Here is a 12,943-nt window from a genome sequence, read left to right as displayed (position 1 = left end):
CTGAGGGGCAAGCCGGCGGGGACCGGGACTAGGAGAGTCCGGGGCTGCCCTCGCACGCCCTGCTGCCGTCCGCCGGCCATGGCCCCCTGCCGCTGCCGTTGCAGCCGCCCGCTGCTGCGTTTCCTGCTGCTGCTGGGCGTCTCGGCCCTGGCGGGGGCGGCCCCGCCGTGCTCCTCCTCGCCGCCCAGCGTGGACTCGGTGCAGGGGCTGGCCCGGCGCGCCTCAGTGGTGATCGAGGGCAAAGTGCTGGCTCAAAGCGTGGCCGAGCCCGCGGGGAAAAGAGAAGGAGGAGGCGGCGGCGGCGGAGGGGAAGAGACGACGTCGTCGCTGCCGCTGCCGCCACTGCTACTGCTGATCCTGCCCGAGCAACCCACCGCCGCCGCTGCCGCCGCCGCCCCCAGCTCCAGCAGCTCCTCCTTCTCAGGGACCATCCTCTCGCCGTCGCCAGCTTCCAGCACCCCGCTGCCCAGCGTCAGCCGCCCGAGCCCGGCGCCCGCCTCCTCGGTGGCTCGGGTGCGCGTGCACCAGGTGTGGCCGGCGAAAAGCGGCGGGCTGCAGAAGGACGCGCTGCTCTGGGTGCTGCTGGCCGAGCGGGGCTCCGCTTGCGGGAGCAGCCTGAAGGAAGGGAGCCGCTACATTTTCTTCATGGAGCCCGTCGTCGCCTCCAGCGGGAACGGCACTGGCTTGCCTTCGGCGCCGCCGCCGCTCTTCCGGGCGTCTTCCCCGCCCCTGGAGACGGGCAGGAATCTCAAGAAGGAGGTCAGCAGGGCGCTGTGCACCAGGGGATGTGGTAAGTAAGCTGGTGGCTGGCGGAAAGACCGCGAGGGTGGGAGGGAGGGAGGGAGCGGAGCGCTGGCTGGGCTGGTCCGCATCAGCTCGAGCTGTGCCTTGAGGGCAGGTGGGTGAAGGAAGGGGGTGGAGGTCGGCTCCTAGTTCCTTTATTTCCTCCCCCCCCCCCGCCCCGCTTCTCCGAGCGGTGTCCCTCTGAGACTTGCGCCATGCCCTGGGTCTTTCCCTTTTTAACGATTTGCAGGTGGATTTGGATTGTTCATTATTCAAGGGAGAAGTTGGGTGGCAAGGGTGGGAAACTTTGTAGAAGCTCAGTCCGCAACGAGCAAGCTATCAGTGTGTGTGTGTGTGAGTGTGACGGGGGGGGGGGGCTCTGGAGAGTGTGTATCTAATCTGTGGAAAAGAGCAGAGCCTTTATCTCCCTTACCAATTGTTGGTTTTAAAAGGAGCTAGTTTGCCAGAAGAAAATCCTCTCTCGGGGCATTAGGAGAAAGGAGAAAGAAACTGCTGGGATGTTTGAGGTTCCCTTTATTTCTCCTGAATAAAGGTTTACGTGGTCCAGATGATGTGTTTGTGTTTTCTTAGAAGAAAGGATAGGCTTGTTGGCAATGAGGGTTGGTGAGGTTTGGGTGCTGCTGGCTGATCACTGGATACTGGTATGTTGTGGTTGTGGCATTTGTTTGGGGTGCTTATATGTGTGTTGTTCTTGCGGGGGGGGGGTAACTTTCATGAAGCTGCAGATTTCAGCTTCTGATGAATTTGGTTGCATATTGTGTTCTTTGAAGAGTTTGCCCTATGGTTGTGGAGAGTTCTTTCCTGGCTAGCCTTTGGCATGGAAGGCTGGATAAGTATATGGCTTAAATTATGGGTCCAAACAGGGCCCAGACATTTTTCATCTGCTCCATTTGGGTTTAGCCTTAAAATCTTCTGGCTTCTCCAAATTCATTTCCCAACAACATGAGCAAAAAGAAGGCAATTTTAAGCAACTTCTCTCCCCCAGCTTCTGGAATTTCAGTGGCTGCAAAATATTAACAATCCTCCAGATGTAAACCAGCCCTCACCGCTTCTAGATTCATTAGTGTCCATGCAAGTTGTTGTGAGATGCTGGGTTTAATTGGATTGTTTGTGAATGGAGTGCCCAGTCATGTTTTATAACACTTGAAATTCGCAGTCTGCCAATCTTCTTTAATGTGTGTGTGTTTCACGGTGGTTATATTGTGTGGATAGAGAGCAGAACGATTGTTAGAGGCAAAGCTGCTGAAGAATGATGCCTGCCAGCCAAATTCAGAAGACTTGGCTATCTTTTTCATTTGGTGTATTTTAACTTGAAGTGAGACTGGTGTGCATAGACTTGTGTTTTCCCATTTATTTATTTTATTGATTCATTCATTATTACTTTGGCATTTCATGTGCCAAATTGCCTCAGAATGACTGCAGAAGGGAGCTGTCCACATTAAACAGTGCTGATATTGAGTAAATGACGTCGGGATTCCCCAGGACTAGCGGATAGATGTCACTGTAAAACAAGGGAAGTACTCTGTGGGGACCTGACATATTGGCTGATATAAACGCTGAACATTTCCCTACAGAAGCTTGTTCTTTCTGGTGGTGCAGAGAGAAAGGAGCATGCTTTCTCAATCCTCTATCGTAGGACTTCTGGTATGATTAAACAAGATACAGAAATAATTTGGTCAGCTATAAAACAGAACTGGATACTGGTGTAACATGAAATAAGTGTGGAGAAAGAATCATGGGCATATCAGAATCCTATTTATTTCTGACAATCCATACACAATGCCATATGTCTTGTAAGAATATTGACTTTAATAAAGCTTTAGGTTTTCCTGTGACTTTTATTCAACTATTCTGGGCCTTCCTATAATATACAAGTCATCTTATATATCAGTCATCATTTGATGATCATTTTGCCATTGCAATTTGGATGTAAACATATTTTTCTAAGGTATGTTCTCTATATATGATTTTTTAAAAAGCAAAATATGTAAGTAGCTGTGAAGTGCTACTAAAAGTGAGAAAACAGGGAATTGCAAAGGGGAGCTAATGTTCAATAGTTAATGAAAAGTGGAGGGTTTTTTTTTGTTGTTCTGTTTTTCCTCCTGTGTTTACTTAAAGGAAATGAATGAATGTTTCCAGTATTATTAAATATTGTTATTATCTCAGCCAGATATTTGAAAATATAATGGCAATAAGTAGTTATTTTAGTAGAACTTTGAATATTAGAATATATGTTTTGGTGTTTGTCTCTGCTGCTTATTAACTGATGGAATGTGAATACTATCTACCTTTTTTTGGGGGGGGGTGTCACACATGCCTCTTGCCTGAATTATATTGTGTGTTTACCTATTCCCAGGAATAAAGAGGAGAGGAATTTAACATTAATGTTTCAGTCCCCTTCTTCATATCTATAAAATTATATTATTTATGTATTTACAGTATTTGTTTGTTGTCTACTCACCGAAATATTGAGAATTGATCATCAGCTTTTAGAGGGAAGCACACATACAGCTTGTTTTCTTAAGATAAGATTCCCCCCATTTGTTTTGCTTAGTCTGAATTAAACTGAATTTACCCAGCTTCTGTGACTTGCCAGCATCTGGCAGCTTCTTTGACTTCTATGGAGCGTGAACCTACTGAGCTCTCAATGCTTCCACACTGCAGTGTGGCCCAAATAATTGTTTAAGCTAAGGACTAGCATACATAATGTTCTGTAACAGTGTTTAGTGAATAGTGCATGGCACAGAGGTGTTAAACAGGTAGTATTACATTTTTTTGGTTCTAGACTCAGCAGTTCAAATCAAACATCAGTTCAAAACATGGTTAAGGGTTTTTTTAAATTATGGTTTAGTGTCACTGCTGAATTGGTAAACCATGGTTTGATATTGAGCAGCAACCCAGAATCAGAAACTATATTTGAAATTTGCTTGCAAACCATTACTTGTGCTAATTACGGTGTGACATGAAGTCTGAATAGTCAAAACACAGTAATACTCATTGTGCTGCTTCTGGAAATCACCAAATCTAGAGACTGGAGAGCTGAGTAGAGATAAAATGGAAACAAATGAACAGCTCTTTGCATGGTCCTACAACTCCCAGCATGCCCCAGCCAGCTATGTTGTCTGGGGCATCTTGGGAGTTGTGGGACTTTTTTCTATCTAAACATGCATAGAATTGTGCCCTAAGGCTGCAGTCCTATACACACACCAATAAATTCAATGGAGCTTATTTCTGTATATACATGCATATGATTGTGCTGTAAATGATCAGTTAATTCAGAATGAAATATCCTCAGACTTCATTATATTTAGAATAATCTATTATAATATAATGAAAAGGCTAAGGCTCTCTGTCTATATGTACAGGTATCATGCTAACAGTGCTACTTGTGAGATTATTAGAAGGTTTAAATCTATATATTTGCTGCCAATCCAGTGCTTAATTATTTTAACTATAACTCCATTCACTGTTTCTCCTTCCACCCCAAATTCAAGACTAGAAGAGAAAAAGGGCTGCATTTTTATATCTCAAAACTGGGTTGTTGTTGTTTTCCTTCCAAGTAAAATTCTCACAAAGGAACAATTATTTTTCCCACACATACAAAAGTGTGTTCATATCAAGCATCATACACCTCTAAAGGCTAAAGACTGTGTAAAACTTAATGATGTGATTATTCCCTACTTAAAATATGTTGACATAAAGTGTATGGATTATACATGAAATTAAGGCAGGAAGGTTAACCTTTTTTCATGGTATGGGAAAACTCATACAAGCGACTAATGAAGGGGAAGCTCAGAGAATATCTTCTTGATGTTAATCTGCATGCCTTGGACTTTGGAAATGATTAGCTGTGAGCTAACTGTGCGAAGTTCACAGTAAAGAAATGGTGTGTTTCTAACACTTATGATGATGCCAACTACCATGTGTCGTCCATGAAGTACATGTTTTACAATTATTCTTCTCTAACACTAGCGGCAGCAGCAGGAGGCCAAGCAATTTTCTGGTAGAAAATGCCAGCTGCTACAGAGGGGCAATCATAGAAGAGGGAGGAGAATCCCTCTTCTTATTGGTAGCCAATAGGAGATAGCACTTAGGCCTCTGTGTGCCCACCTCAGCACTGTCTGCAAGCACTTGATTGCTGACCAGCAAGCTGCCCTTGCTGATATAGCCCGAGAGAGCTAACCCACCAGCATCTATGTACTTGATCAGTGCTGTTTGAGGTGCCTTCTCTCTCAACTTCCACCTCCCAACAAGAGTGAAAATTTACTTCCCCCTCTCCAAAACCCTGCAGCAGAAGCTTTACTGGTCACTGCTGAACACCCCACTAAAAGAGAACTGTTACCATGTAAGAACCATGCTGTGAAATAGTACAATAATGGAAGAATGTCATATAAAATAATAATTAATAATGCATTATGCAGAATGAGGTGGAATAATTCTAGACTGCACCACTTCAGACTACAGTGGTCAGTGTATGTGTGATATTCCTGAATGTTCACCCACATAAAAAGCTCCCTGCATGTAGTAAACTAGGAAGAATACAAAATTAACCCCTTTTCCTCTGATGTTCATGTATATACATGGAGAGTTTCATTTCCTTTCATGTGGGCGACCATTCAGAAATATGTCTCCCTCACCTGCCGTCTGAAGTGTTATGCTGAAAAATAGTACTACTTCAGTCTGTGTAATTTGTAGATCAGCTGCTATTGAACACAGGTATACACAGATGTTTTACGTATCTCTGGATTATATATTTCATATAAATGTGGTATGAAATGTAGCTGCCTAGTCCATGTGGATAACTACTGTTCCTTTGTCCTACATAAATTCCAGTGCCCTCTACTTTGTTTTTTCAGGAAAGGATGGGGCAATGCCACACAGTTGATTACAGGGAACCATCTGGTCCAGGGTTTGTATTATTGGATGCTAGATGAGCTAAGAAACATCTGTGTGCTTCTTTCTTGAATCAATGCAAAATAGCCTTTAAATCCAGACAAAATTAAAGTTAGCGTCGTCTCTTTGTTCTGTATGTCTTGTACTTTCTTCAAGTAAGTACATGAACCAGCAAGAGATGATTCATTAATATGATGCATGAACTTAGTTTATGTTCATATATATGAGATGTATACAGAACAGTTCCCTTGCGCCTATTGATCTACTCTATTTGAGGCATCTGGCCGTTTGCATTTTCAATAGCATTTAATGTGGGTTGATCATATGCAGTCATTTGCATAACATATTGCTGTGAAGGATTTTCTGTCCAGCATTAAAGAGATTTCTTATAAAGCTGTATCAAGTAGTAAGCTTTAAGAATAGCAATCACTTAATTGCCAGTTTTACATATAAGAATACACAAACATAATTTGTATTGCGCCGTATATATATATATATATATATATATATCAGTTTTGCTCAAATCCGCCAGGTAAATAAGCTGCTTCATTTATTTAGTAGTGTAACTTCTGATGTTGCTTGAAATTCGGCATCTATCAAAACAGTTTTTCTGTTGTCCCACCAGCACTTTGTCTCACGTAACAGGAAAAACTGAAATATAGTCACCTGGGAAAACCCTCCTAAGCGCAATCCATTTAAAAATGCATTTGAAAAGCTGAGTGAAAAGCTGGCTTCCTATTTACTCACACAGGGGAGTATATTTTTAACTCTATATGCTAGGTAAGACAGACTCAGTACTAATGGAAATGGCATACATACCCTTATAGACACAGGAATGAGAATCGTTCTTCAGGAGGTTTTAGTTTAACCAATGTTTTCTTTTTTTCTAACAAAACGGTCTCGGAATAACATAGGCCCTTTCTACACCTAAGGATTAGCCCAGGCAAATGGAGGGATCATCCCTGCCTGCTCCTGGGATCCCCTGTGTGTCATTTGGATGCACAGGGACGATCCCGGGACGATCCCGGGGGGAAAGGCAGGTGTAGAAACGGACATAGTGTACATTTCACTGGACTATTTATGTGTCTACCCAATAAAGGAAGCAGGATAGATAACTATAATGCTTTAACAATATGTTTTCTGTGGGGCTGTGAGCAGTAGATTAATCAACCAAAAGTTTAGTTGATTGATCAGTGGAACCAAGAACCAAGATAAAGGATGAGCAATTCCACACATTCTGTCTTGTGTTACTGGGTGATACCATTTTGGATAACAAGTGGGTGGAGTTGAATGTTTGAATGCTGCCCCATTTAAGAATGGTAGCGAGAAATTTCTAGCCTCATTTTCTTCTCAACAGCTTACATGGGCTCTGGTGGTACAGTCCAGCATCAGAATACATTATGTGAAGAGGAGGCTGACCATGTGTTTTGCCTCTTTTCATTTCTGGATGGTTGGGGTGTGATAATGCTGTTTGAGTACATCTGATCCTTGAAATAAGCACCATATGGATGTACCCTAGGTAACTGAAATGTCAGTTTGCACAATGTACTGTCAAGCAGTGTTTGCTGCAGGCACTTTTTAAGAATTTAAATAGTACTACTGCCAGTTAAGTGAGTGGATTACATGACTTCAGTGCATGCTACTGGTGCCTTCATGTCTGAAATAAGCTCACAGATTTCAGTAGATCTAGTTTTCTGAATAAAACCAACTGTTGTTTTATATGTACCATAGCTGTGAAAATAAATAACTGGGTTTTGTTGTGGTCTTAAAAAAACCTAATCCAAGACCACACTTAGAATACTATGTACAGTTCTGAACACCACACCTGAAAATAATATTATAGAGCTGGAAAAAGTGCAGAAAAGGGCAACTAAAATGATTAAGGGGCTGGAGTATCTCCTCTATGATGGAAGGTTACATCAACTGGGATTGTTTAGCTTGGAAAAAAGAGAGGATGAGGGGAGACATAATAGAGGTGTACAAAATTATGCATGGTATTGAGAATGTGGATAGGGAGACATTTTTCTCCCTCTCTCAAAGTATTAGAACCCGGGGTCACCCCATGAAGCTGATTGGTGGGAGATTCAGGACAAATAAAAGGAAGTACTTCTTCACACAGCACATAATATACATCATGGAACTCACTACCACAAGATGTAGTGATTGCCACCAAATTGGATGACTTTAAATGTGGGTTGGATAACTTCCTGGAGGCAAAGGCTATCAATGGCTACTACACCTGATGGTTGTGTGCTATCTCCAGTATTCGAGGCAGTAAGTGTGTGTGCACCAGTTGCTGGGGAACATGGGCGGGAGGGTGCTGTTGCACCATGTCCTGCTTGTTCATGCCTGGCTGCTGGCTGGTTGGCCACTGTGTGAACAGAGTGCTGGACTAGATGGACCCTTGGTCTGATCCAGCATGAAACTTCTTATGTTCTTATGTCTTATTGCACCAGTAAAGGGTTTCTATGTTATATTGGCCAGATATGAATCAATCAATGTTCATCAGTTAAGCTGCTATTTGCTATATTCTGTGTCATCACTATAAATTATAAATATGAAACAGTATCATTTTAAGGTTTAATACAAAAATGGATTAAAGGCATAGCCTTTAGGGAAACCCAAAATAATTGTTCACATAATAGTTTAATTTAGTTCCCATTGACAAGGTGGCTTTTTGATAATGGGCATAATTATCTGCTTGAGATTGTAAATGTTTACTTTGTGTCTATTGACAGATATAAGTCATATTTTATGATTGTGCAATGTTCTGGAACTGTATCGCTTGTGCCAAGATTATCTTTATAAAGGCAATGTAAATCTAAATTACATTGTACCATTATTATTTTATCCCCAACAAAAATTGAGTCATAATACAGACAAGTGAGGCTGTGTTAAAACATCTAAAATGAATTATATAACAAATGTGAAGAAGAGGTGGTTTAAAAAATAACAACAATCTTCTTAATGAGGAACAATGTAACATCTTCCAAATATATTTTAAGTGAGTTGCATCAATATTTAAGGTTCACCCAGATGCATGGTTTTACTAAATTTAGAGGCCCACTGTAGTTTACACTCACAAATAATAAGATTATTGTTCTGATAATTGAGACAACTTCTGAAACAGAACGCTTTGCTATCAGAGATTGAAAAAAACCCTCAGGTTATTTAATAGATTCCATGGCTCCTGTAAAAGAATAAAAAAGCATAGCTGCCTCCTATGTAGAAAAAAATTCAGATGCATCCTATAAAGATGAAAAACCTCCCCGAGCGACCTTTGAGAAAACAAAACAATACTTTATATTTTCTGGCACAATGAACTAAGACAATTTAATATTTCTAAATTGTCACTACTGATATGCATAGAGGTAATCCTTTCTAATATTTCAATGCAAAATACAGATTACAAAAATAAGAGAAAAAAAGGAAAAGTGCAAAATCTAACCAAAAAAAATTCTTGAGTCCTGCTTTAAGCTTGGTCACCTTGGTGAATGATCTATGCCTGTAACTGAACAGGGGGTGGGGGTGGGGATATCCCTTTTGGATCTGCTGGACCTCTTAGCAACATTTATTTATTTATTACATTTCTGTACTGCCCAGTAGCCGAGGCTCTCTGGGCAGTTCATGAAGCTTAAAACTACAGTATAAAAGTACAACCGGAATAAAACCTAGCAATGCAATGCAAAGATTTAAAATACCACAGCAGATTTAAATCATAGCTAAAAGTTTAGAATTAAAAAATGCTAAGGAAAATAAAAAGGCCTTTACCTCACACTGCAACAAGTACAATGTATGCGACAGGCAAAACTCTCTAGGAAGCTCATTCCACAAACTGGGGTGCCACAGCTGAAAAGGCCCTCTTCCTAGTAGCCACCTGCCTCACTTCCTTTAGCAGGAGCTCCTGGAGAAGGACCAGTGAAGATTATCTTAGATACAAAGAGGAGGAGTCTATCTTTTAGATAACCTGGCCTCAAGCCGTTTAGGACTTTGAATGTTAAGACCAGCACTTTGAATTAGGTTAGACATGGACTGGCAGCCAGTGTAACTGGAAACTACTGGCATAATATGATCAGGTTGGCAGGTCCTCATTAAGAACCTTGCTGCCCTGTTTTGGACCAGCTGAAGTTATTGGACCATTTTCAAAGGTAGCCCCACATGTAACACATTGCAGTAGTCCAACAAGAGGTTATCAGAGCACGAATAACTGTAGCTAAGCTATCTCTGCCTAGATAAGGGTGTAATTGGTATATGAGCTTAAGTTTTTGATACCATCAACCATGGTATCCTTCTGCAGCACGTGCTTTACGTGCAAAAGATCCCAGGTTTGATCTTTGGCTTCTCTAGGTAGGGCAAGGAAAAGAATCCTACCTGAAACCTTGGAGACCCTGCTGCCAGACAGTGTCAACAGTACTGGGCTTAGATGAACCAGTCATCTGAATTATAAGGCAGCTTCCAATGTTCCTATAGTGTTGTACTGTAACCCACGTATTTTCTTCATCACCCATGGGGTAAGTACTTAGCAATTTTTCAGGCTGGTTCAGACATTTTCAGGAGATGTCAATATTGAAGCGAAACTAGTCCAAAGTCAATTAAATCTGTATCTGAGCATTCCTGAAGGTTTGAGATGTGGAGGAACACAGAGACACAGGATATGTCTAGACAAGGGGGGTGGAAGGGGTATGATCTCGCAATTTTATGAACGCAAGATCATCCCCCTCGTCTACATGCAGAACGTGACATCCTGGGAAGAAAAGGACGTCGCGCCCACCATTTTGTTTGTTTTTTGTTTTTAATTGGAGAAGAGTGCATGAGCGCTTGTGCACAAAAGGTTAGTGTTTTAAAGAGTGAGAGAGCTCCCCCCTCCCCATTCATGATGGGCCCAGAGCTCCTGAGCTGTTCCATGCCCCATGCGCAGTTCCCGGCTCCTTGTGGTTACAAAACCTCGACAATGGGCCACACATCCCGCAGTCTTGGGATCATCCCGAGACTGCGGGGAAAATTGAAATTAATGGGTAGGACGATATCCCAGGGAAAGGGAGGGATAGTCCCTCTCTACTCCCGGGATGCCCTGTGCATCATGTGGACACACAGGGACGATCCCATGACAATCCCCGGGATATTGCTCCATCTAGCCATGCCCACAGACAGTGTCTCACTCAAGTTTATACATTTCTCCCCAAGCTCTCCATATAAGGAAACATCAGGGTGGGGAGACAGAGAAGAGGGACGTAATGTTGTGACAGGCATCTCTAGCTTCAAATTACAGTGAATGGTTTTACCAGAGCTCTCCAAACACAGTACTTTGAGGAATGATGTTGAAATAAGGACTGATTCAGTGTACGTTGCTAGTTCTCTTTCCCAGGGGCAGGAAATTTAAAAGTGGTTTGGTGGGGTCTATGGTGCCTGGGAGGGTGCAGCATTGGGTGTGTGCCTGGAAAATGCTGGATGTTCAAGTCCTTCTGCCTCTGGTACCGTATGCTCCAGTCCACATCCATCATCTACACCTGCCTAATGCACTTTCTGTGTCTTTGGTTCCAACTGAGCAGAAAACGTAAAATGTCTTAAACTGTTCTTCATCCATCCTAACTCCGTAGCTCCTGCACCTATCCTTCTGAATATTTTCAGGTTTTTTGCCCAGGGACACCTCTACAATACATCACATTTTCATACAAATGACCTAAAAACACATGATCACCCCCTCCAAAATTTGAACACCCCTCTTTCTCAGAAAACAACAACATTGCATCTATCCTATTGAAATTTTGCAGGTTTCTTAACTAGAGCCACCCTTGTGCTTTATGTCATTGTTATAACAATTTCCCACAAAAAACCAAAAATGGGCACCAGCTTTTTTATTTTGGAAACCCCCGAACTGTAAAGGCTATTATTGCACAAAACTCCCTGGACTTATTTATTTGAAATTTAGCATGCTTGATCCCCTCAGAAGGGGCAAATATCTGTGCAAATTTCATCCAGTTCTGCTAAGAAATATAAAAGGTATCAGCAGTTTACTTTAAAAAATTTAATATATCAAGGTTGAAAGGTGTGCTGCACAACCCTCCTGTACATATTTGTCGGCAATTTGGTGAGTGTAGTACCCTTAAAGTGGACTAATATGCCTACCAACTATGACCTGCAGAACAAAAGTTATAGCCATTTGTTGATTTACAGTGATAATCAATGGGAGGTATGAAGATTTGGATTTCTGAATGAAGATTCAGATTCAGAACCAAGTCAAAGTGAATAGCCTCCGAATCATTCTGAGCTGAATCTGGCTGTTTTCTGAATCACCAAATGGGGGATTAAATAAAATATTGCAGTTAGGGCATCTTTCGTATTACCTAGATACCACCATAAACTGGGCCTGTTTTAATGTTAAACAAATGGTGTGGGCAGGGAGACATGGAGACCTACTTTCCAGATTTATTGCCCAAAATAATCTTTAAAATTACATTTAGAGAGAAGCTTCCTAAGGGCGCATACAGAACAAGAGGAAGTAATGCAGAATGGAAGCCATTTTTCACTTCTAATAGGCAATTTACATTTTAGTGCTTTCTTCCAAATTTTCAGACTCCTCTACACTGGAAGTCTGAAGCAGCAAATGTTGCAGCGTCCCCAATTACAGCACTGAATTGTAATTAAACCACTGGCCTTTTTAGATCACACTTTCATAGATGCAGTGGTCACTCCATGCTGCCTTAGGAGTTTTTGCTGAAATGGCAGGGTACAAATCTTTTGAATGAATGAACTCAATTACTAGGTACATCAATGTCATTTAGTCCTGTCCTGTATTTTCAGCTCTGGATAGTGCCAGTCATGGGGCAACCCAGTCATACGCCTCTCTGGTTTTTGCCAGTGCAAGTAAAGCGGTACTCTCTGTTAGGCAAATGGGACAGACCTATGCAATTTGGGCCTTAGCTAGATGGGACAAAATCCCGGGGCTATGCCTTGGATCGTCCCTGTGCATCCACATGACTGTGAACCGCCCAGAGAGCTCCCGCTATTGGGCGGTATAGAAATGTAATTAATTAATTAATCAATTAAAATGACGCACAAGAGATCCTGGGATCAGGGAGGGATGATCCCTCCCTTGCTCTGGGATCTTGCCCTACACTATAGGCCCGCTTTTTCCGTGGTCTCAGGCTGAGCCCGAGACCGCATAACATGTGTGTGGGCTTCGCGGTTTGTCCTGGTTCCTCGCGAGGAGCCGAGACCCGCACACGGGGCGCAGAGCTCCTCAGGA

At 42.4% G+C, this 12,943-nt stretch overlaps 1 protein-coding gene across 2 annotated transcripts in view; it reads left to right on the top strand.

Annotated features, from left to right (window-relative positions):
- Positions 1-590: 590 nt before the first annotated feature.
- Positions 591-12,943, top strand: part of NRG1 (neuregulin 1) — a 612,616-nt gene continuing 600,263 nt past the window's right edge. For both annotated transcript variants that reach the window (XM_063129142.1, XM_063129141.1), the window contains exon 1: positions 591-790. In XM_063129142.1, the coding sequence (XP_062985212.1) occupies positions 646-790 (145 nt within the window). In that variant the 5' untranslated portion in view covers positions 591-645. The remainder of the gene's footprint in view (positions 791-12,943) is intronic.

Source organism: Elgaria multicarinata, chromosome 6, assembly GCF_023053635.1.
Source record: "Elgaria multicarinata webbii isolate HBS135686 ecotype San Diego chromosome 6, rElgMul1.1.pri, whole genome shotgun sequence".
In the NCBI taxonomy this organism is placed as follows: Eukaryota; Metazoa; Chordata; class Lepidosauria; order Squamata; family Anguidae; genus Elgaria; species Elgaria multicarinata.
This window is presented reverse-complemented; position numbering and strand designations above follow the sequence as displayed.